Genomic DNA, 25,274 nt, shown 5'->3' with positions numbered 1-25,274 from the left:
CAGCATAAGGAATATAATCAATGGTATTGTATTAGCATTGAATGATGACAGATGATAGATACACTTGTGGTGAGCATAGCATAACATTGTTGAATCACTGTTATATTCCTGAAACTGATGTAACATGTGTCAGCTGTACTCAACCCCCCCCCCCCCCACACACACACAATGAAACTCAGTCCTAAAAATGTAAATAGTCCAGAAGGGATATTATGGATTTTTAGGAAAATCCAAAAGAATGAAATAGACATGTCACTGAAGAGGATATACTAATGGTAAATTAAGCATATGAAAATACATTCCATATTACTAGCCATTAGGGAAATGCAGATTGAGACCACTTGAGATGTCACTACATGTTAGAACAGCTACCATGAAAAATAATGACAGTACCAAATGCTGATGTAGATTTGGAGAAACCGGATCTCTCATAGATTGTGGGAATCTAAAATGGTACAGCCATTCTGGAAAATATATGGAAATTTCATTAGAAACTAAATATACACTTACCATGTGGCCCAGCAATATCACTTCTGTGCATTTATCCCAGAGAAATAAAAATATGCCCACATAAAAAGATATACATGAATATGCTTTACATATTATAGATGAAAGTCATTTACCAGACATGTCCTTTGCAAGTATTTTTTTCCCTGTGTGGAGCTTGTGATCCAATGTACATCCCAAATGTGAATGTTCGTAGCACCTTTTTTTTGGTAATAACTCAAAACTGGGAACAACTGAAAACTCTTTCAATGGGTGAATAAACAAATTATGGTACATCCATACTATGGAACATTCTGTTCAGCAGTAAATAGAAATGAACTGTTGATACACGGGACAACTTGATTAGATCTTAAGGGTATTATGTTGAATAAAATTATGCCAATCTGAAATGGTTGTATACTCTATGATTCCATTTGTATCATATTCTCAAAATGACAAAATTATAAAGATGAATGACAGATTAGTGGTTGTCAAGGATTCAGAATAGCCGGAAGGGGAGGAATGAATATGCTTATAATGGGATAGCAGGAAGGAATTCTTTGTGATGAAATAGTTCTGTATTTTGAATGGTGGTTATGTGATCTACTTATTCATGTGACAATAAAATGACATAGAACTATACATACCTTTTATACCAATGTCATTTGCCTGGATTTGATGGCATATTGTAAGATGTAACTAGTGTGGAAACTGGGTAAAGTCTTTACAAATTCTTAGGAATTTCTAACTATTTCAAACAAAAGAGAGATTGTCATTGCTATAGGATTTCAGAGAAATAGTTACCTGACAAGGAGAGGAATAAAGGAAGATCTGAGGTCATAGCTTTTGAACCTGTTTTATAGGATGGATAGACTTTTTTCATGAGTTGATTTGGGGAGGGAAAGATATTTTAGATTGGGAATCGGTAAATGTTAATGGAATGGTGCTACTATACCGTTGATACTATTAAAGCATATGAGTAACATCCAGTTAGTCAAAAGAACATTTTAATTAGTTGAGTAGAGGAATGTGTCTTTAAATTTTTTATCTCTGGGATGCCTGGGTGGCTCAGCTGTTGAGCGTGTCTGCCTTCAGCTCAGGACGTGGTCCTGGAATTCTGGGATTGAGTCCCGCATTGGGCTCCTGCATGGAGCCTGTTTCTTCTCTCTCTGCCAATGTCTGTGCCTCTCTCTTTCTGTGTCTCTCATGAATAAATAAATAAAATCTTTAAAAAATAAAAATAAAAACATAAATTTTATATCTCACATAGACTCTGAGATACTTGTTACCCTTGTATTTTCACACAAATTTATGAAACCTGAGAGTAAGAGACATAGAGAAGACACAAATCCCCAATATCATACATGAAACCTAATACTTCAAAAGGGATGGATGGGAATCATTAAAGTAGCATATGGTTTCAAAAAATAATAATAAAATAAAAGCCTGTATTTCATGGGTTTAAGAAATGGAATCAGAGAAAAAGTCACAATGCAGTTGTTAAAGTAGGAGAACTCTAATTTTAGCCAAAGATGTCAAGACAAATTATAGGCTTGTGTTAAAGCTGTGTAGTCACCTATTCTTTTACTCCATGGAATTTTCATACTTGATGATTGTGTTTTTGGATGATTGCTTAATATTTCTTTCTATTCAGTTGTAAGCTTTCTGTGGCTCAGCAGTATATCCTCAATTCCTATCCCACTGCCTGGCAGCACCTAGTAAATATTTGTTGAATGTGCTCATGCATGAAATCAATGACTTTGCAAAAACTCTTTAAACTAGAACAAAGAAAAGACAGTTATAGAAATAAACAGGATGATAAGGAAGGCTAGACAGGTACATGTAATATGATGGTAAAACTTTGGTAGAGCTATGCGAAATTTAAACTTCACAACTAAGAAATTCAGGATTGGGTTCTGTAATGATATGTTTCCTAAAGGATGCCAACGTGTTCGATTGAGCAATAGATGAGCTACGTACATGACTGTAGTAACGTATGTTGGCAGAAATTAAGGAAAAGAGCAGAAGCACCAGCCACTGCATACTATCTGCTGTGATAGCTTTCTTAACAAACTAACACTAAATAAATGACTCATTAGATTAACTGCTGCCTTGAGGATTTCTGCTTAAAACACACCGTGATGCCCTTCAGCATGTTGAATACACTTTTCAGTATGTCTCTGCATTTCTGCTGCAACTAGTCAAATGGTATGATCAACAGGATCATGACTTGTTTGTGTTCCCAAGCCTGTTCCAACTGGTGGTACTTATTTTAGTTACATGATTTAAATCATTATATAAGCTAAGGAAAACAGAAGAGATGATGTTTCTGTGAAAACTTAAGTTGAATGTTTTGAAAAGAATAGATAAAAGGTAATGACTAAAAATACTGCTGAATTAGATATGAAAAGAGCTGTAAAATATTAGAGATAAATTAATTATTCTTTAAAAAAGAAAGAAAAAGATTCTGTACCCAGAGTGCTTGACTTGTTAAGTTCTTGCATTTTTTTAAAGATTTTATTTATTCATGAAAGACAGAGAGAGAGAGAGAGAGAGAGAGAGGCAGAGACATAGGCAGAAGGAGAAGCAGGCTCCATGCTAGGAGCCTGACTGGATCGCGGGTCTCAAGGATCACGCCCCTAGGCTGAAGGCGGCGCTAAACGGCTGAGCCACCTGGGCTGCCCCTTGCATTTTTTTTTTTTAAGATTTTATTTATTAATTCATGAGAGGGAGACACACACACACACACACACACACACACACACACACACACACAGTGGCAGAGACCTAGGGAGAGAGAGAAGCAGGGTCCTTGCCGGGAGCCTGATGTGGGGCTTGATCCCGGATTCCAGGATCACACCCTGAGCCGAAGGCAGGTGCTCAACTGCTGTGCCACCCAGGTGTCCCCTTGTCTTACCGTTAAAGCAGTTTTTCAATCTGTGGGTCATCAAGTCAGTTTCGTAGGTTGAAATCAGGAACGTTTTTTTAAAAAAACAAGGATAGGGCAGCCTCGGTGGCGCAGCGGTTTAGCGCCGCCTTCAGCCCAGGGCGTAATCCTGCAGTCCCTGATCGAGTCCCACATGGGCTCCCTGCATGGAGCCTGCTTCTCCCTCTGGCTGTGTCTCTGCCCCCCCCCCCCCCCCCTTTCATGATTAAATAAATAAATAAAATCTTTAAAAAATAAAAAAATAAGGATATACCAGATTACAATCATACTGCGTTACATCTAGAAAGGAGCATCATTTCACGAATTTTTTTTGAGTTTTTAATGTTCTTAATATATATGTAAACTGTGAAAAGCTTGAAAAACAAAGCTTAAGAAATTGAAAACAGAAATACTAGAGTAAGTATAAAGGATATGATTTACCCAAAAAAGGGCACTGAAATTAGTAGATTCAAATTTTTAAAGCAAGTCTACCATCAAAAGATTGTTAAATACATATTAATGTACTTTATGTTAACGTGAAATATTTAAGGTATGTATATAATGGTTGTATAGTATTTATTTTAAGTTGACCTTTTTAATTGACCAACTACAAATCTCCATGTTATGGGTAAGAGTTTTAATATATTTTATTTTACTTACTTTCATCTCATGCCTCCTCATTACATCTTTTTCTCCTGCTTTCTCTGTCACTTAATCGTGTGACCTAGAGTCATTCTTTAGGCCTCAGTTTGGTTTTTAGGAAATAAAATTATCCTTTAGATCACTTATTTGGCAGTGCTTATTTGCCAGAATGATAAATTCTATCTTGGTGTTTGCCATCTAAGATTTTTTATAAATAGCAGACATTCTGTTTTCATAAATCTTTTTTTTTTTTTTTTTTTCTTGAGCACTGAAATCCTCATATTGCAACCTTAGGGGGCATCATTCACATATATTGTGATATACAGTGCATAAGAATAGTGTTGGTGCTAATACTCATTACTTGATTCTGGATCTAAGAAATTTCCATATCCCGGAATGATCTTTTGTATTTGAGCATTAGTAAATTATTTTAGGCTGTCTGTGGGTGAGGAGTTTTGGGATTAATTTTTTTGGTAAGATAACAATTTATAATTCTTGAGGTAATAGCATTTTTATTACTGAGCATCTGCTGACACAGTGTCACTGTTTTCTGGAAGGAAGCTAATAAGGAGACTAAAGTAGTGGCAGATTTTGAAAAGAGGTGATGATTAAAAAGGATATCGATGTGTAATTGAGACTGCCTAGGAGTGAAAGCAGTGGAGCTAGGAGATGAAAAATCCTACCAAGAGGACAGTTGCTGAGTCGTACATTCCCATCCATTGGACTAGGTATACAGGCAGTCCAGGATAGCATGTACAAATGGCTGTTCATCTGGTATGTGACCAGGTTGGAATTTGATAATTTAGGTAGGTAGAGTACAGGCCTACCTCAGTTCACTCATATACAAAAGATGTATTTTAAAAAGCTAGTTTGTAATTGAGTTGATACTGTCATCAGTTGCCTTTCTAATGAGACCTAGACTAGCCCATAAGATCATGAGTGAAAAGTCACTCTAATACAGATGGTGTTAGCCATGAATTGTGGATCCTCAAATATCATTTCTTCCCCTTCCCCCTTTTAAAAGAAAAGGCTCAGGGGTGCCTGGCTGGCTCAGTTGGAAGGGCATGCAACTCTTAATCTCAGGATCATTGAGTTCAAACCTCACAGTGGATGTAGAAATTACTAAAATAATAATTAAAATTATAAAACAACTCAGTTTTAAGCATAATTTTGAAGTACGTGAATTTTAACTTTGTCTTGCAGCTCCTTTTTATCCTTCCATATGCTACTATTTACTATTTTCTACTTTCTATGAACCCTGTGCTCCCACCCCTATCCCCTGAGTCCAGGTCAGCTAAACAGCATTTACTTTATAAGAGTATTTACTGGCCTTTTTCCAGTGGGAACAATTATTACCATACTAATCAACTCCTAAATGAGGTGTTAAAGGAAAGCAGTTGAATTGGATTAATTTATGCTGAAATGTGAATGACAGTTCTACCAACTTTACAGAAATTTTCTTTTTTTTTTAAAGGGTATTCTTTCTAGGTTAAGTTTTAATCTGATATTTCAGACAGAGGACCATATAAAGTGAACACTTGAGCTTTGTGGGGAAAGCTGTCTGTTCCCTTCTTTTGGATCTAACTTTGCCATGTTGAGGGAGTCCAGGGGAGAAATAGATGGCAGCCATTCTCCCCTAATCCATCTATAGAGGCTTAGACAACCTTCTCGTATTTAAACCTGCCTTTTAGAATGTGGAGAGTACCTGCATCAAGGGTGGTGAGTGGGAGTTTTCTTGCCATCCCTGTTGTAATCAAGTCCACAGCATGGGTGAGGCTTCCTGTCACCCTGGATACCTGCATTTCAGCATCGGCCTTCTTTTGCCCCCTCTTCCTGTTCCTGGGGTGAAGATAATGACTTTTGCAGTAGAGGGGACAAGGTTCCCTCTTGGGAGAGCAGCCTCTATGATGGGGAGCTATAGGCCCCCTGCTATGCCGAGGCCCGTGGGACTCTTGGCTCAAGGGAGTAGGTTTTTACACTGCCAAGGTCCTATCCCTGCGAGGTACCTTCCGGCAAACACTTAGTTGGCAGTAATTATCTGGCTGCAGCTTCAGATCACACTTAGCTGATTTATGAAAGACCAAATTGGTATAAGAAAGATAGTTTAGAGGTGTTGATGCAAATAGCATAAAAAGTAGATGGTAAGTTGCAAAGATTGTCTATAATAAGCACAGGCAGTAAATGTAAAATTTTATGAAGACAAAAGAGGAGGGAAAGAAACATATTGATAGCTACTATTTTCCAGTCACATTCATCATTTCTTCTAATACTTTCTCACCAATAGCACTTGTATAGTCCAATGCATTCGAACCTCATTTGAATTTTATATTTCGTTGTATAATATAGTCTTGATTGTTTTACTACAAAGTGTTGTGAATTATTACTGGATAAAATTGGTGCTCTTAAAAGATGTAGCATGTTTGTCCTGTCCCCAGGTACAGCTGCATCATGCTCCACTCCATGATCTAGTCTGAGAGGCACAGGCACATTTATCCTCAGGGCAACCTCATGAATAGATATTACCATTTTACAGATGAGAAAATCAGGGTTCAAAACGGGAAGGAACTTGGTCTCACTGGGACTAAGTGAAGTGACAGTGTTCAGTTTCTCCCCTCAACTCTCTCCTCAAGGATTTTGTGCTTCTACAAAACAGAAAAGCTAGCAATATAAATAGAGTGCTTATCTAAAAGTTGAGAAGTTTTTGGTTCTGTTCCTGCATAATTTATTGACTTGTAAAGAAATCTTTTTAAAGGTCCATGATAGAAGTCTTGTCTTTCATTTCTACATATGCATGTTGAATTTAATTTCACCCTTAACGTTGGAAAAAAGTACATACATATTTTTAAAAATCAGACATTTGGCATGTTTGAAGACTAGTTTTAAATAAAAACAGTTATTAATGGGATAATACCCTGGAGAACTCTCTTCAATTCTAGTGCACTCTTCTGTGTATCTGTACAGACTTGACTTTTAAAGACAAAATCTGGGCAGCATGGGTGGCTCAGTGGTTTAGCACCTGCCTTCAGCCTGGGGCGTGATGCTGGAGACCCAGGATCGAGTGCCACATCCGGCTCCCTGCATGGAGGCTGCTTCGCCCTCTGCCTGTGTCTCTGCCTCTCTCTCTCTGTCTCTCATGAATAAATAAATAAAATCTTTAAAAAAAACCACAAAATCTTTGTCACCAACTATTAGTGTCTTCACTACACTGACAACAAGCTATTTTAATCTGCTACCTTATTTCAGCCCCCAGTGCCTTCTCCTTCCATAAGTATATAACTTGGCCACAATGTGTGATAATAGCCAAGAGCTCAGATTTTGATGTCAGTAAAATCCGATTTTAAATCCTGACTCCAGATTATTAGTGTAATATTGGTTAAAATGCTTTAGCTTGCTGCTCACTGTGCCTCAGTTTCCTTTTATTTATTTATTTTTTTAACAAAGTAGTAATACCTACTTCATGAGATTTTTTTTTTCTTACTTCATGAGATTTTTATAAATTTTCTCCCAAGTTGTCTATGGTGTTTACAGTAGAATGTCGTATCATATCATGTCATATCATGCCTAAAAAGTTTTGGGCTGATATTTTTACCTTGTAAATTCACTTTAAATTGAACAGATACATTCTTTAGTAAAGAGTATAAATATCTATATATATAAAGAGTATACATATATGTATTCATGTACATTAGATGAACTTTACTTGAAAATACTAAGTCCATAATTTATTTGACCCATTTTTTTAATGATATTGTAAAGAACAAAGTGCCTTCATACTTTAGATTGATTTTGATGGGGGAAGAATACTGCATAATATATGGCATTCAACTAATCTATTCTGTTGATTTGGTAGTATAAAAAGATTTATCGATGATGAATTTCCATACTCTTGAAAATAATTTTATAGCTCTTCCACTGCTTCTGGATTTATATTGTTGCCTTGTTTTAAAGTAAGACTTTCCCTAGTGTATGTTAATATTTGGAAAATTCCCTATCAGTAGGCTAGCACCATCTTGACAGCCCTATGTTCTGCTTCTACCTTGCTAATTGTTTCCTTGGGATTATTTGGATTGTGTAGAAAGCTTTTTGCAAATCCTCTTATTACTGAAGTCATTGTTGCCAGCAGGAATAAGATTAAAGGTGCTTAAGTCTGTAGAGTTGTTTCTAATTTGTACGTGTCATTTCAGTGCCATTTTAACAGAACTCTGTCTCCTGTCTCTCCCTTCTCCCCCGGTACTATCTCAAGTTAGGTCCGAGAAGCCAGGCCATTGGAAGAAATCTCATTTTATCCTCCTAATTATTATGCTGGCACTCAGGAGATAATTTTTCCCTTCATGCACTGCCAATTAATATGCAAATGGACTGATAAATATTTATGCAATGATTTAAATTATGCAGGGAGTGCTTTCAGTGTGTTCTGTAAATGAATTGTTCGTGGACTTCAAAGTGCTGGCTGCTGTGCTAACGAGGAGAGATTTGCATAAGGCCCTAATCACACGCATACTGATTAAGCTTCATTATGGAAACTGCCAGCTGCAATCTTTGTTTCTATTTTATTACAAAAAGGGGAACTTTTCATGCTTCAGTTGCCTTGACAATGTCAGTCCTAGCTGGTAGGAGAGACTAAAACTCCTCTGAGCAACTGAAGTTTCCTTATTCAGTTGAAGATTGCTATGGTGTAACTGAAGTTGTATTTTGCTTCTCCCCCAATCCACTTTCCACCTCCCACCCTTGTTCTCTTAAGAACATAGTGTAGATTTATTAGAAATAGTAGTACCTTCTTTCCCCCACCCCAAACTGCTACCTGTTTCTTCCTTGCTCTGGACTGTGGGAACCTCTAGAAGATTTCACAGCAATGCTGGACTGCAGTGACTATGTTCTAGGTGGGTACCAGCACAGTTCTTTCTTATAAGCTTTAATATGGAAATAGCGCGTGTGGGGTTGACTATGCATAAATACTTAATCGCATATGCAACCAACTCGGGGGAGGGGGAGAGGTGGATTGAGCAGAGAAGGAAGAAAGCATTTGCAAGGCACGAGCATACTTGAATTTGCAGTAGGTCCCTCCCTATCACTAGCTCTTCTGGTTCAGAAGACATTTTCAGTACATAGTGTAGATTTGGAATTCAACTTAAACAGAGTACATTTTTGCTTTTTGGAAATATCTATTGGGAGCATTTCATATAGTTCTAAAAAACACTCAAAATCTAAAACTGGTATAAAGTATACCTAAATAATGTGACATATTAATAAAAATGTTTTGCATACCTAATGTGAATGTCTTCTATAAAAACCAAAAGTGCATAGTGAAAAATAAGATGGAGCCATAGTGCAGAATGGCTCCCATAAATACTAATGCAGAGGGTAATTGCAGTGGTACTGCAATAGGACTGTTGATCAGTTTCCAGATTTGAGAAACCACCAAGTTTCCAAAATTTGGCTGATATTAGCCTTTTTTATTTAAAAAAAAAATCAACTTCTGTTCTTGAGAAAACAATTTTAAGTGCTGGAAAGCCTATTTTTAGAGTTTTCTCTATAGAACAGCAAACCTTTTAGGGAAGGGAGTGTGAGGCTTGATTATATAAACTGTCTTTGGTAACTGAGATTTAAAATAGATTGAGACACATTGTGGCTCATGGTGGCCCTATTTTGTGTTGAGATTTGTCTGTTTTGTATGCAAAATTCTTGAAACCTCTTTAGGTCACTCTGGTTACCTGGAGAGTCCGATGATATAAACTTTAGGTTAAAAACCTTTGCAAGTGTTTTTTTTTTTTTCCTATGTCATTTTTCTCACTTGAAAATTTGTGGCTTGACCCCCATCCCCAATCTCCTTCACAGTTGCTAAGGATAAAATTAAATGATAGTTCAGAAAATGTTTACATTCTTAGGAAGAAAGAATGGCCTAAACTCAAGGCAGTAGTAATATTTGTATAGCACAATAAAAACTATGATTAAAGCAACAAACTGGTGTCAAGAATTCAATCCGAAAGTAATTTGTAGACTGTGTATTATATTCTTATACAGTCAGCTCACTGTGCCCACAGAGAGAAAAAGCTTAAATATCAAAAAAGAACTTACTTGTATTTACTCTTTTACATCTATTAAGTTGGAAAGTCAAGAAAGGAAAGAAAAAATATCTTTTTGAAATACTTTTGCATTATATTTTAGAATGAGAAATTGTATCTCTTATTTGTAATTAACAGTGTCATTTGAATAGTCTTCACACTGTTGTACAGTTAGTCAGAATTTTGATGTATTTACATGTGTATGTATGTGTGAAGTACTTTTGTTACATGTCTTAAGTTCTTGACAATTCAATAGAAAATGCTTAGAAGATTCACACAATACCTGTGACATAATTTTTAATTTAGATGTGTGGAAATTAGGATATGAATTGCACAAGGACAAGCTCATGACTTGTTAAGAATTATTCCTACTTCTCTGTGTAAAAGATATGTGGAAAAACTGTTTTTATGAATAATAACTGGTTCATATTTTTGCCACTTCTTTTAACATACATTCTGAAGGCAGTAATGAGCAGAATGTATGTTTAATGGTATATTAACATTTGTTGTGATCTTTGCTGACATTCATAAGATTTGGTTAAGTCATTCAGAAAGCTGATTTTCACTAAGTTGTACACCTGTTCCTTTCAAACCTTAGTATGCTTCCAGTGACATTTAAATTTTTCTGTACAGTAGGGGCACGGAAGTTGTAGAACTACTCTCATTTATGACCACAGAAAAACGAATTTGAACCCTTTGAACATCTGAAGAACAAACCAAAGATATGATAGAACTGCCTAAGACCATAAGACAAACTTTTAAAAAAAAATTAGAAAAGCTATTACACAGCTTCCAGGTTGGAAATGAAATTTATGGGAGGAGGACTTTTGATTCTCTCTCATCACTTACACATTTATGTAAAGCAACCATGGACAGCATGGGTGGGACTTCTCATGATTGTGATTTCCTACTTAAACATTGAAGCAGATGGCAAAATGTACTCTTCAGTGAAAAAAAAAAGCAAATAGTCTATTTAGTCTCAACTAATAATTATAGTTAAATGGTTTTTAACCCAATAGGAGAAAAGGGAGAACTTGCTTTATAGTCAACTTGAATCTAAATATGTTAAGTTTGGGTTTACAGTAGAATAGAATGAGGTATATATTAAATGTGTATTTGGGTTTTACCCTATTAAAAAGTTGGAAGAAAAGCAGACTTGTTCTTATCTCTTGTATATCCTCTGGGATAACTAATAGTGCTTCATTAAGGAGATAATGTCTGGAGGTTCATATGGGATATTGATCAGATAGGTGATATTTTTAGGTGTGTGTGGTTGTGGTTCAATTTTGAAATTATTAGATGTATCTGTTATGCCTTATGGTACAACTTCTTGTTCTGGTTTATGATTGAGATACGAATTTGACATATTCTTATTTTGACACATGGTTAGTTTGTCTGGGCAGGGAGTAAATAAGGAGTTTTTTTTTTTTTCTTAGACATGCTTTCTTATTATTCTGTTAGGTTGAGTTACTGTCCAATTTGTTATGAAGATTTTGGTTGTAATTAAGAAATACCTTTGCTTATGGAAAAATAAACTTTATTTGAGAATAATGTGTTTTAGGGACACCTAAGTGGTTCAGTGGTTGAGCATCTGCCTTTGGCTGAGGGCATGATCCCGGGGTCCTGGAATCGAATTCTGCATCAGGCTCCCTATGGGGAGTCTGCTTCTCTGCCTATGTCTCTGCTCCTCTCTCTGTGTCTCTCATGAATAAATAAATAAAATATTTTTTTAAAAGAGAGAGAATAACATGTTTTACTTTGTAGGGTGCTCGGCCTAGCTTTATTTCTGTAAAGTATTTTATGATTCATACGACATTTACTCCATTTACATGTTAGACTCTAGTATAATTTTTTCAGGTTAGATTTCAGTTATCTTTGTTAGAAGAACATTAAAATTCTTTGGAAAGACAATTTATTTGTGGATCACTTCAGGGTTAAGGGAATCCTGAATTTCTTTCAGATAAACTTTTATTACAATTTCTAGTGTTTTAGCTTGACCCTCTCTTTGAACTGTAGGACTGTAACAGTCAATATTCTTAAACCTGTCCTTTGCCACAATTTTCCCTCCCTAACCACATCTCCAATTTTTGAAAAGCTTCATTCACCTCTGATTTTGTTTTTTCACCTCTGATTTTCATTGCAGACTCGAGAATGAACAATCCGTCAGAAACCAGTAAACCATCTATGGAGAGTGGAGATGGCAACACAGGTAAGAGATGGTTCCCAGATCCAGCTTTTAAACTAGATCTAACAGAGTTAACAAAAGAAACTTTCCATTAACTGTGACTCCTGTTTGGCAAATAAAGACCAGTTGTAGTATTGAGTTGTCAAATATAATTTAGTGCTTGCAGGAACTGGTATTGTATTTGTTTAAAATTATTTGCAAATTACTTCCATCTTTTTGTTACTATTTATCAGAGAAGCTCTGAAGTAGTTCAGAGAATAGTCCTTTGGGGTCAAGTAGTTCTGGTATGAATTAGGGATTTGTGGGATGCCTGGGTGGCTCAGTGGTTGGGCATCTGCCTTTGGCTCAGGTCATGATCCCAGGATCCAGGATCAAGTCCTACATCGGACTCCCTGCGAGGAGCCTGCTTCTCCCTCTTGCCCCCCTCTCTCATGAATAAATAAATGTCTCATGAATAAATAAATGAATCTTTTTAAAAATGAATTAGGAATTTATTATTTACTGGCTTTGGACTTTGGGCAATTTCCCCAATTTTTTGAGACTACCACTATAAAATGAGGATAATATATTTCATAGGTCATTGTGAGTATTAAAGGAAATGGATTAAGCACAGTGCCAGGTACACAATAACCATTCAGTAAAAAGTTGCGTTTGTTACAGGTGTTAAAATAGTAAATGTTATCTACCACCCCCCATTCAATATAAAGTATTTGGAAGTTATAGTGTCAGTAGACAGTTAAAAACACATACTGCAGGACGCCTGGGTGGCTCAGCGGTTAAGCGTCTGCCTTCAGCTCAAGATGTGATCCTGGAGACCTGGGATCGAGTCCCACATTGGGCTTCCTGCATGGAGCCTGCTTCTCCCTCTGCCTGTGTCTTCTCCCTCTTCTCTCTGTGTCTTTCATGAATAAATAAATTAAAACACACACACTTGTTTCTATTCCTAATATGTTCTTTTATTCGGTAAGTTAAAAAAAATTTTTTTTTTATTTTTATTTATTTATGATAGTCACACAGAGAGAGAGAGAGAGAGAGAGAGAGAGGCAGAGACATAGGCAGAGGGAGAAGCAGGCTCCATGCACCGGGAGCCCAACGTGGGATTCAATCCCGGGTCTCCAGGATCGCGCCCTGCCAAAGGCGGGCACCAAACCGCTGCGCCACCCAGGGATCCCAAGTTTTAAAAATTTAAATGTAACTATTGATTAGGAGAAAATTAATATCATGTAAATGAGAAAACTGAGGCCCCCTGAGAGAAAGGTAAATCCGTGAAGGACCGAATGTCTCCACAACCCATACTCTTAATTCTTCACATTACTCAGAGGACATTTAACTGTGTGTCTTTATCATCTGCAAGAGATGGTACAGGGATTTCCCCAGTTTCTGGTGGAGACATAAAATAATGAAATGTGTGAGAAGGGAATTCTGTGGGCAGAGTTACACAAAGTAATAGTTTCTAATGTAAACTAGGTTTATCACTTGCAGAGAGGGTTGCCTCTTTGACCCATAATTTTAAAAATACCTAACTATGAGAGTTATAAGAATGAGAGTCACTCTGGAAACAGCCTTTGTTTTCCACCTCTACTGACCATAACATGTTTTAATTAGAAGTTGATGAGTTGAACCAGTATAGCAGTTCCTGCCTACATATCTTTCCATTCAAAATTGTTCTATATCTGGAGATCCTTGTTAACCTTTTCGTTTCTAAAGTATACATGTTTCTTTATGGGTCTTCCTGTTGTACCGACCATGTCACTCAAAATACTGAGGCTAGCCAGGTAGACTGCTCTAGCACCTCCTGAGGAGGAGAAAGGAAGCATTCTGCGCTGTCTAGGTGGTTAGCCGCAGCCTCATTTTTGTTGTTTCTTTGTCCTCTGTTTGGGTTGTGTCTTGCATTATTTTGTAACACTGGTCCATCTGCCAGTGCTTTGGCCATCTAGCTTAGGTGTGGGATTTGTCTGCAAAGAGAAACTGGGCAGTCGATCCTTTAAAATAAAACATTAGGGGAGAGTGTGCAGGGCACTCCTGCCTTAAAAAAACTGCTTCAAAGGAGAGGCAGGTGTTTCTAAGGGAAGAAAAACATGATGGAGAACAGTGAAAATGTCTCTACACCTTTTGAAACTCCAACTAATGAGACTTATCAATAGCTACCATTTATTGAGCACCTACATATAATAATTTCTCAATGACATGTTTTTAAAAATCTTAAGCACTGTACCCATTACTTGATTTCAGTTTTGAGGGGGTTTTTTTTGTTGTTGTTTTAAGATTTTATTTATTTATTCATGAAAGACAGAGCCAGAGACACAGGCAGAGGGAGAAGCAGGCTCCATGCAGGGAGCCCAACATGGGACTCAATCCTGGGTCTCCAGGATCAGGCCCTGGGCTGAAGGTGGCACCAAACCGCTGAGCCACCTGGGCTACCCCAGTTTTGGGTTCTTTTTTTTTTTTTTTTTTAAGATTTATTTATTTATTTATGATAGACACATACACAGAGAGAGAGAGAGAGAGAGAGAGAGCCAGAGACACAGAAGGAGGGAGAAGCAGGCTCCATGTCGGGAGCCTGATGCGAGACTCGATCCCGGGACTCCAGGACCGTGCCCTGGGCCAAAGGCAGGCGCCAAACTGCTGAGCCACCCAGGGATCCCCAGTTTTGAGGTTTTGAGTTCTTAATGACAGTACTATAAGTTAGGTATTATTATTTCAAGGAATAGGAAATTGAGACACAAAACCAGCCAGGAAATAAAGGCAGAATGAGGATTTACACTGTGCATGTGGTTTCTCCCATGAACTGCAATAAAATAAAACAAAAGCTTAAGCAATGCTTTGTATATATATTCAGGTCAAAACTATTTTCAGAACCATATATAAGAGAAATTCTAGCTGGAGCACTCGCTAAAACAGTCTCATGAATTGTTTTAATATGCAGTGCATGGCGAACTCCTAAAGCTGAGCAGCATCACTATAGATATTTACTTATTGATGTCTCTAAACTGAGCATTTGTTGCCTTTGTAAAATTATAAATCACTTCCATGTTACAGACCTTTACATGCACTTGAAGATAACTAAAATCTTGAATATCAGTTTCTGAAAAAAAATTTTTTTAAAGAATTTGTTTATTCATGAGAGACACAGAGAGAGAGGCAGAGACACAGGCAGAGGGAGAAGCAGGCCCCTCACAGGGAGCCTGATGCAGGACTCGATCCCTGGATCTTGGGATCATGCCCTGAGCTGAAGGCAGATGCTCAACCGCTGAGCCACCGAAGCTCGGGGGTCTCAATTTCTGAAATGTTAAGGGCCTATCACTAGTATCTCCCACTAATGTCAGTTTGTTAGTTTAGGAATATAAAAATTACATTTGAGTTCCAGTTTGCCTATTAAAGTACAATGTTCATTATATTAGATATAGGGCAGCCCTGGTGGCTCAGCGGTTTAGTGCCGCCTTCAGCCTAGGGCATGATCCTGGAGACCCGGGATCGAGTCCCATGTCAGGCTCCCTGCATGGAGCCTGCTTCTCAGAACTCTGCCTCTGTCTCTGCCTCTCTTTCTCTGCATCTCTCATGAATAAATAAATAAAATCTTTAAAATATATATATATATATTAGATATAGAATTACAGTTTTTTCAGACAATTACATGCTTACAAATTGATTTTTATTTAAAAATAAAATGAACCGACCGGCAGCTTATTTAATTGTAAAGGATATATGGATTCTTAGTTTTTGCTAATTGAATAACAAGTAAAGTTTCAGTAGAAAGAACCTTTAGTGTTATAATAAAACTAAAGTCTTACCTTTTCTTGGATTTGGAATACTTTTGTGTAGATTACTGCAATTTAAAATATTTCAGGAAAAAATAAGTTTGATTTGTGACATTTTATGGGGTGTAATACTATAAAATTATTTAAAATTGTGTTTGGTATGTTTCTTCTTGCCTTTCTTCTGCCAGAGCGATCTATTTAAGTTGAGGAGATAAATCTGATGATGTACTTTTGTCAAATTGTCCTTATGTGTTCACAGAAAATCTGTAGTTTAGGTAGTCAATTTACTTATTCATTAATTGCTTGTCACATATGTAAAATATTGTATGTGGTGTTATTATAAGATGTTAGTGCAAATAAATGAGATTCCCTCAATTTTTGAAGAGTTAGCAGTCCATTAAGAAAACAGATAAACAGGAGATTCAGAGTAGATTATGGTAATTTAAGAGGAGGTATACAAAAATATAATGGTATTTTTTTGAGGAAATCTGAGTATTTTTTTGAGGTATAATTGACATAAAATGTATTAGTTTCAGGTGTGTAACATAATGATTCAATATTTGTATACACTGTGAAATTATGACCACCAAATCTAGTTTCCCTTGTCACCATATAAAGTTAGATAATATGCAGTACAGTATTGTTGAATATAGTCATCATTTACATCCCCATAACTTACTATTTTATGACTAGAAGTTTGTACCTCTTGACCCCCTTCTCCTTTTTGGCCCATCTTCCCGTCATTCATCCTTTCTGGTAACCACCAGTCTGTTCTCTGCCTTGATGAGTTTTCTTTTTGTTTGTTTGTTTCTCTTTTTAGATTCCACGTATGGTATTTGCCATTCTCTGACTTATTTCACTCAGCATAATACCCTCAAGATCCATCCATGTTATCACAAATGTCAAGACTTCATTCTTTATTATGGCCGAGTAATATTCCAATTGTGTGTATATACAACATCTTCTTTATCCATTAATCCATGAATGGATACTTTGGTTGTTTCAATATCTGTGAATGGATACTTTGGTTGTTTCCATATCTTAGCTATTGTGAATAATGCTGCAGTGAACATGGGCATGCATATATCTTTTCTAATTACTGTTTTTGTTTTGTTTTGCTTTGTTTTTTGGATAAATACCAGTAGGTGGTTGAATTTTTAGCTTTTTAAGGATCCTCCATTCTGTTTTCCACAGCGGCTGCACCAATTTACATTCCTACCAACAGTGCACTAATGTTCCCTTTTCTGCACAAGTCACCAATACTTGTTACTTCTTGTCTTTTTGATAACAGCCATTCTGACAGATGTGAGATGATACCTCATGTGGTTTTCATTTGCATTTCTCTGATGATTAGTGATGTTGAGTATCTTTTCATGTGCCTGTTGGCCATCTGTACATCATCTTTGCAAAAATTGCTAATTTATTTTATCAGATTGGTTTTTTTGTTATTGAGTTATATGAGTTCTTCATATATTTTGTCATAAATTGACCATATGTGTATGGGTTTATTTTTGGACTCTATACTGTTATGTTGATCTATGTGTCTGTTTTTATACCATACCATACTATTTAGATTATTATAGCTTTGTAATATAGTTTGAAATCAGGCAATATGATGATTCTAGCTATATCCTCCTTTTAAAAAAAGATTGATTTATTTATTTTGAAGGGAGAGAGCAAGCAAGCCGTGGTGGTGGGGGTGGGCAGGGTGGGTAGGAGGAGAGAGAATCACAAAGCATACTTCCCACTGAGCACAGAGCCATGTGCAGGGCTCTATCCCAGGACCACGAGATCATAATCAAGGCCAAAAGAGTTGGTTCAGTTGGTTAAGCATCTGACTTTGGCTCAGGTCATGATCTCTGGGTCCTGGAATCCCTGATTTCTGCACTCAGTGGGGAGTCTATTTCCCTCTCCCTCCCCCTCTGTCCCTTCCCCTACTCGGGCACTAGTGCACACACACTTTCTCTCTCAAATAAATAAATAATTTTTTAAAATAGAAGAATATGTACTCATTTTTCTACAATCGGGGAGAAGTTAGCATTGAAGAATGACAAAATTGAGGTGGAAAGAAAAAGAAATAAACAATTCATATTAGGCTGCTTTTTAAAAATTTATCATTAAAGTAGTTGAGGTGGTCATTTAAGAGGAAAACAGGGATAATGATAATAGCAGCAGTTAAAATGTGTTGAAATGTTACTAGGTATGCATGTCTAGTTACTTTATTAGGTATGCTTTATATCATAATTGTTAAAATACTCCCCTAAGGTGGTATTTTAACACGATAATGGAACTAAATTCAGAACTGTTAAGTAATTTGTGATTGTAAAGACCATGAGCCTTTCACTACTTTTCATTATCTTACATTACCTCAAAGATTGAATGAAATGGATTTGGGAGTTTGAGTAGAGTGAATGAGTTTTGACATAGCTACCTTTATGGAACTGATATAAATAAATACATAAATAAGATTAATAAGCTTTTTGAGGGTCAGGCTCAGTTTAAAGAAAACAAATATGTAGTTCATCTATCTAGCCAATAGATTATATGACCTTTTCATAGCCTCATTTAAAAAGTCCAAGATCATAAGTGAAGAAAATGAAAGATTGATTATTTTCCCAAAATAATTTCCTCTCAACAAACTTATCCATCTGGATAAGAGAATAGTAATGATATTTCTTACAGTTTGTTAGGCCAGGATGCTGCCAAGGATATTTCCCCTAGGGGAAGCAGTAACTCTCCATATCTTCCTCCTTCCAACCCTTGGTGACCTCTGATCTATTTTTTGTCTCTATGAATTTGCCTATTCTATATACTCAGTGTAAGGGGAATCATACAATATTTTTTCTTTTCATTTAGCATATTTTCAAGGTTCATCTCCATTGTAGCATGTATAACTGAATAATACTCCATTGTATATATATACCACATTTTATTTATCTGTTTATCTGTTGATGGACAACTGGATTGTTTTCCCCTTTTAGCTACAGCTACAGTAAACACTGGTGCACGAGTATCTTACAGCCTCTGTTTTCAGTTCTTTGGGCTAACCTAGCAGTAAAATTGCTGGGTAAATCACAAATTTATTATCTTTACAGTTCTGGTTAGAAGTTCTAAAATTAGAGTGTTGAAAGTTTGCATTCCTTTAGGATCCTCTGTGGAGAATCTATTTCCTTCACCTTTCTAGCTTTTGTAGGCCACCTGCCTTCATTGGTTTATGGCCTCTTCAGAGCCAGAAGTAAGGTGTCTTCAGGGCTGTCATTCTGTCTGTCTGATCCCTGCTTCCATCATCACAACTTCTTTGTCTCATTTTGCCTCCCTCTTCCTTACAAGGACCATTGTGATTACACTGGGTCCACCCAGATACACAAGCATAATCTCCCTATCTCAAGATTGTTAACTTCATCAGATCTTCAAAATCCTTTTGCTGTGTAAGGGTAACTGTTCACAGCTTCTGGGGATTGGAATGTAGACATCTTTGGCCATTGTTCTGCATACTACACTACTTTATCCTAAATTAAATCTGATCAGCTTTATTACAGATAGCAATTAGAAGAGTAAAAAAAGTTGTATAAGGTTTTATAAACATCAGTAGGGACAATCAGTGCATTTTTTGATATTAGAAATAGTGGACATAAAAAAATTAAAAAAATAAAAAAATAAAAAATAAAAAAGAAATAAAAAAAAAGAAATAGTGGACAAATTTTAAAGTCTTGCTCACTTTTAATCAAAGGGCAGACATCTTTCATCAGTACTTCTGACCAATGGTTATCTATCCTGTGCCTGGGCTCATCCACTGACTAGGAGTAGTAGTTTTTAATACATCTTCTTCTGTCGTTACACAGCTCTATCATCTATATTCTTTTGAATTCTGCCCTTAGGAGTAACATAGATTGAAACGATTTTCCTGGTGTTCTAAAAAAAATGGAAGCTCTTCTGGAAATCATTACCATATTTTAAGTCTTATCCATTTATTTGACATTCATTTTAAAATGCTAAGTTATTATGAGATACTATAATTTATTATAGAGTAATAATTTTCCATACTGTAATATTATAATAGCAGCCATCATTAAGTATTTACTAGATGTGTTAAGCACTTTGTATAGATTGTCTCAGTTAATCTTTGTAGCAACCATATGAAGCACTGTTTTTCTCTTTATGCATCAGGGATTTGAGGCTCAGGGATGTTTGGTCACTTTATAAAGGTCACACATATACATAACCTGTTCTCTTGTCCTTTGAGCTATGTTGTTCCTTATGTTTTGTCTTTTTTTTTTTTTTAGAGGTTATGACTTTTTTTTTTAAGATTTTTTAAAATTAATTTATTCATGAGAGACACAGAGAGAGAGAGAGGCAGAGACACAGGCAGAGGGAGAAGCAGGCGCCATGCAGGGAGCCCGATGTGGGACTCGATCCCGGGTCTCCAGGATCACGCCCCAGGCTACAGGCGGCGCTAAACTGCTGCGCCACTGGGGCTGCCCATATGTTTTGTCTTCTGTGTGCAAGATGGTATACTAAGTAAGATCACTAAAGTTGAATCAAACATTGATTTTGTTCTCAATAAACTTAACTTACAGAAAAAATATCATGAAAATGTAGTAGAAGATTCATAAGAAATATACAGAGGTCCATGAGACTTCGGTGTGGGAAACTTGTTTCTAGCTGGGAGGGTGAGGGAAAGCTTTGGGAGAAGGTAGAGATGAAATTGGACTTTGAGGGCTGGACAAGATTTCAGTTTAGTGGTAGAGGCAGTGTACATGCTTAGCATGAAGAAGCAGTAAAGCTAAGATGGGAAAAGATGTGTCCTAAAGTTTTCTGATCCCTTCCAACTCTTCCATCATGCCCTAAGATTTCTAAAACCTTTATCATTCCATCGTTCTCAGAATCAGATGGAATCTAGTTCTTTATACTTAAGTGCAACCATTACCATCACCATTGGCTTATTGTTATTTTTGAAAACTAATCATTGCCTTATTGTAATTTTTTATAATTAAGGTAAAATGACATTAGATTTTTTTTTTTTAAGATTTTATTTATTCATTAGAGACACAGAGAGAGAGAGAGGCAGAGACATAGGCAGAGGGAGAAGTAGGCTCCATGCAGGAAACCCAATGTGGGACTTGATCCCAGGACTCCAGAATCACACTCTGAGCCGAAGGCAGATGCTTAACCACTGAGCCCCCCAGGCGTCCCAAAATGACATTAAATTTAAATGTTTAAAATAAAAAATGTTATTGTCTTAGAATATTTAATTGTTTTGAAATACTAAAACTTATTTCAAAACTGCTAACTCACTTGCTGATTCATTGAGATTGTGGTCAATTAACTGTAAGTCTTTTTTCACCTGAATTATGATAGTGCTAAAGCTCCCCTATTCTGTCTAATTCACTTGATTTTTCATTTTGATGATTTTTTCCCAGGATAATGTCAAGATCTTTTCGCAACTGAAAAGATCAAATAAGGTTATTAATGCAATCCAATGTATATCTATGAAATTGCATTCAAAAAATACTTTATCAGAAGTGTCTAGCAACTAGGGATATATTTGTTCTGTGAGATTTATTAGTGCTTTGCGATTTTAGCAAATTATAAGAGAGCTTGAGCAGACAACATTTTCTCCAAGATAAAGAGAAAGAATCCTGAAAGACCAGGGCACCAGTGAATATACCTGCTATTCTTCATAGTAATTGAAGAATCTTGAAGTCTTGAACCAGCCAGCACTAGTTTTGGAAAACAGTTCCAGATAAAATACAGTGTTTTTTTGAGAAGCCTCAGAAATTCACTGAGGAGCAGGCCTCTCATAAAGTTCTCATCAAAACAGTAAAGCAATTGCAGATTTCAGACTCCAAAGGGCTATTTTCCCTTTGAACTTATGTTTATCTAAGGGCCATTTCTAATATTCTTATTGCTTTTATTATTATCATTTTAAATTTATTGCATGCTTTACTGTGTAGACTACATTCTCTACTGGCCAAAGTGCTCTTATATAAGCCTGAGAGTGGAAATACCAATACTTATTTTTCTTGGAGTTCCTCATTGGGGTTACTAAAGTTTTAAATAGTGGGTAGTTTTGCTTTGTTTAAGATTTTATTTATTTATTCATGAGAGAGAGAGAGAGAGGCAGAGACACAGGCAGAGGGAAAGCAGGCTCCATGCAGAGAGCCTGACTTGGGACTTGATCCCCGGTCTCCAGGATCAGGCCCTGGGCTGAAGGCGGCGCTAAACCGTTGAGCCACCCGGGCTGCCAATAGTGGTTAGTTCTATGGGTCAATGAAACTGGCTGGCTGGAACACTTCTAGAAAGCCTCAGAAACACAGTGGAGGATATACTGTGTCCTTGGTGATCTAGAAACAAAAAGCAAATGCCTATAGGAAAGATAGATCTCCCTGTAGTGTTTGGTTTAGTAAATATCAGTTATAAGATACAGCTTCTAAGAGATTCTGACCACTACATGTTGAGAAACTTGTCCTGGCCCTGCCCCATTGGTACATGTGGAGATTTTTTTTTAGGTGTATGAGACAAGGAGCTATAATTATTGAATGTGTGAGAATACTAAGTGGCATTTGAATTAAGAATATATTTTTATTAAATGAATGAAGGAGCAAGTGATCCTTTTGCCAGGCGGCAACCCAGTAACAAATACAGAATTTTAAAAGTAGAATCCATTTCATTTTTATTCATTACCAACAGAAATTTGGAACATTAATAAAAGAGGATTTATTGCTCAAAGGCCACTGTAGGTATAAATTGTGAGATTATAATTTTCTCCTTTCTCCCTTAGAGGGCGGTTTTGTTTCCTGTCATGTTAATTTTTTGTGTGTGTTTTTTCCCCTCCAACAACTGTAAAAGAATTTTCTAGTTATGTTACACTTTACATTTTACTTGAACCTAAAGAACTAAACTCATTATTCTTTCAGTTAGATCCATGATATGGAACTCTGGCTTATAGCAGTGGCAGTGGAAGCCAGGGGTCAGATTTATTGAGCATTTGTGGGAAGAGGAGAGGACATTGAGAAGGGAGTAAACAAGGGAAGAGAGGAATCTAAAATGAGTGCCTGTATTTGGTTTGGGATGTGGATAAATGTAGTGCCATCCTGTGAAGGGGTATGCCTGAGCCCCAAGTATGCTTGATGATGGGTGATGCATCAGGTTCTGAAAATGTACTGGAGGTGTCTTGTGGTGCCTGCAGGGGAAGAAGTGAGCAATTGAAGATAGAGCTGTACTCCTGAGCAAAGAAACCTAGCTGCTTATATAGGAGTGGAAGTAGTTAGCAGGGAGACACCACTGGGAGGAAAATGGAACAAGCTAGGAAAAAAACAAAGACAGACCTCTTTCAGTGCCAGACGCTGAAAGGGCTGGCAGAGGAAGACGGGCCATGAAGGAGCCCTGTACTATCCAGGAGGATGGCCCCAGGCTACATGTGGCTGTTAACATTAAAATTTTTTTAAATTTTATTTATTTATTCATGAGAGACAGAGAGACACAGGCAGAGACATAGAGGGAGAAGCAGGCTCCTTGCAGGGAGCCCAATGTGGGGCTTGATCCTGAGACCGGGATCATGCCCTCAGCCAAAGGTAGACGCTCAACTGCTGAGCCACCCAGGTGTCCTGACTTTGAAATTAAATTACAAATTCTGTCAGGCTGGCCATATTTCTATTGCTTAGTAGCCACATGTTGCTAGAGGCTACCATATAGGGTAGCACATATATGTAGTGTTTCCATCATTACAGAAATTTCCACCGGGTGGTGCTTAAGTTGACTAAAGAGCAACCATGGAAATCAGAAATGAACCAGATGGCGATGTTCATAGTTAGTGTCTGTCCAGTGTAGTCCGGTCCAGCAGAATGATCAAGATAGGAAGCTTAAACTGTGACCTCTATATTAGTTATTATGGTGCTTTTTAAATTGCTCTAGGTAAGTGGTAGAGAAAGAAATTGCTGTGCCTAGAGAAGTGAATAATTGAGGAAGGAAAATGATAAATATAGGCAGCTCTTGTAATAGAAACTCCATGAGATGCTGTATAGCATAGTGGTTAAGAACACAGGCCCTGGAACCAAACCACCTGGATTCAGATCCCTGGTTCCTTCACTTACCAGTTATGTTACTTTGGGCAAATTATTTCTTTCTGTGACATAATTTTCTTAGCTGTAAAATGGACATAAGTAATAAATCATTGCATAAAAGTGATGTATACATTGAAAGCAAGTAGACATAGGACTCAGTAAGTACTAATTGGCAGTATTTATTCAGAATATGATGATGATATGGTAATTATATATTAAATAAAGGAAAGGAAGGAATAGGAGAGGAAATCAAGTATATTTGTATGTGAAGGAGAGGAAACAGCAGGAGAGAGTGGTGCAAAAAGGATGGATGGATGATTTAGGAATCAAAGTTCCCAAAGAGAAGGGAAGCATTAAGTTTCTGAGCATTGGTGGATGAAGTAGCTTAGAATAGAAGCGTCCCTCCTCGTCCCCCCCACTGCCACTTTAAGTTAGAGAAATGGGAGAGTGAAGGAGTTAAAGATAGATATAGATAATGCCTATAGATAAGTTTGTAGGTAGAAGGGGAAAGTAAGAGAGCACTCTGAATAGGGTTCGAAACAGAGGCAATTAGGGATGTCTTTGTCATATTAGGGAAATGAAACCAGTGAACAAAATGCAATGAAGAAGTCTGGGAGTGGTTAGTTCATCCAGATAAATAAACAATATAAGAAGGATTGATAGCAAGGAGTCATAATTCAAGCTAGGAACTTTGACATCAGATAAAATCAGAGGACCAGGAATTTCACTGCAGCTTCTCAGGCGCTCTGTGTTTCTAAAGAAGGCAGGAAACTGCCACCCTTTAGCTAGCTTACATCGTAAGGGTCAAGATGAGTAAGGAACATTTGACTAGGTTAGGGGGCAGGAGAAAGATGGATCAGAGTAAATATTTGGTAAATTTTTCTTTTCAAGAAAACTATTAGCATGATATTATAATTTTAGAATAAGGACTTTATTTCTGGTTTTCTTGGTCCTCAAAGTATTCCCTTTAGATGCTACATATTTAAGTTATTTGAAAAAGACCTGGTCTGAATAGCTGGTAGGTCACAAGTCATTCATTTTTCTACAATTAAGAATAAAGTCTGTTTTAATAATGCCTTTCATCCAGATAGACTTTGTAACAATTTGACAAACATTAACCATTTATGGAAATCTTGTTGTGTATCACTGATG

The 25,274-nt window shown here is 36.8% G+C and overlaps 1 protein-coding gene across 5 annotated transcripts in view; it reads left to right on the top strand.

Annotated features, from left to right (window-relative positions):
- Positions 1–25,274, top strand: part of POU2F1 (POU class 2 homeobox 1) — a 186,946-nt gene that overhangs the window by 90,727 nt on the left and 70,945 nt on the right. For 4 of the 5 annotated variants that reach the window (XR_005362148.1, XM_038542646.1, XM_038542648.1 and 1 more), the window contains one exon: positions 12,260–12,325. Coding sequence is in view for 4 of the 5 variants with exons in the window: in XM_038542646.1 (XP_038398574.1) it covers positions 12,260–12,325 (66 nt within the window). In the remaining variant the exon portion in view is untranslated. Of the gene's footprint in view, positions 1–8,678; positions 8,935–12,259; positions 12,326–25,274 lie in introns of those variants that run through there. The other variant, XM_038542647.1, reaches the window with a different exon arrangement.

Source organism: Canis lupus, chromosome 7 (assembly GCF_011100685.1).
Source record: "Canis lupus familiaris isolate Mischka breed German Shepherd chromosome 7, alternate assembly UU_Cfam_GSD_1.0, whole genome shotgun sequence".
Taxonomy (NCBI): Eukaryota; Metazoa; Chordata; class Mammalia; order Carnivora; family Canidae; genus Canis; species Canis lupus.
This window is presented reverse-complemented; position numbering and strand designations above follow the sequence as displayed.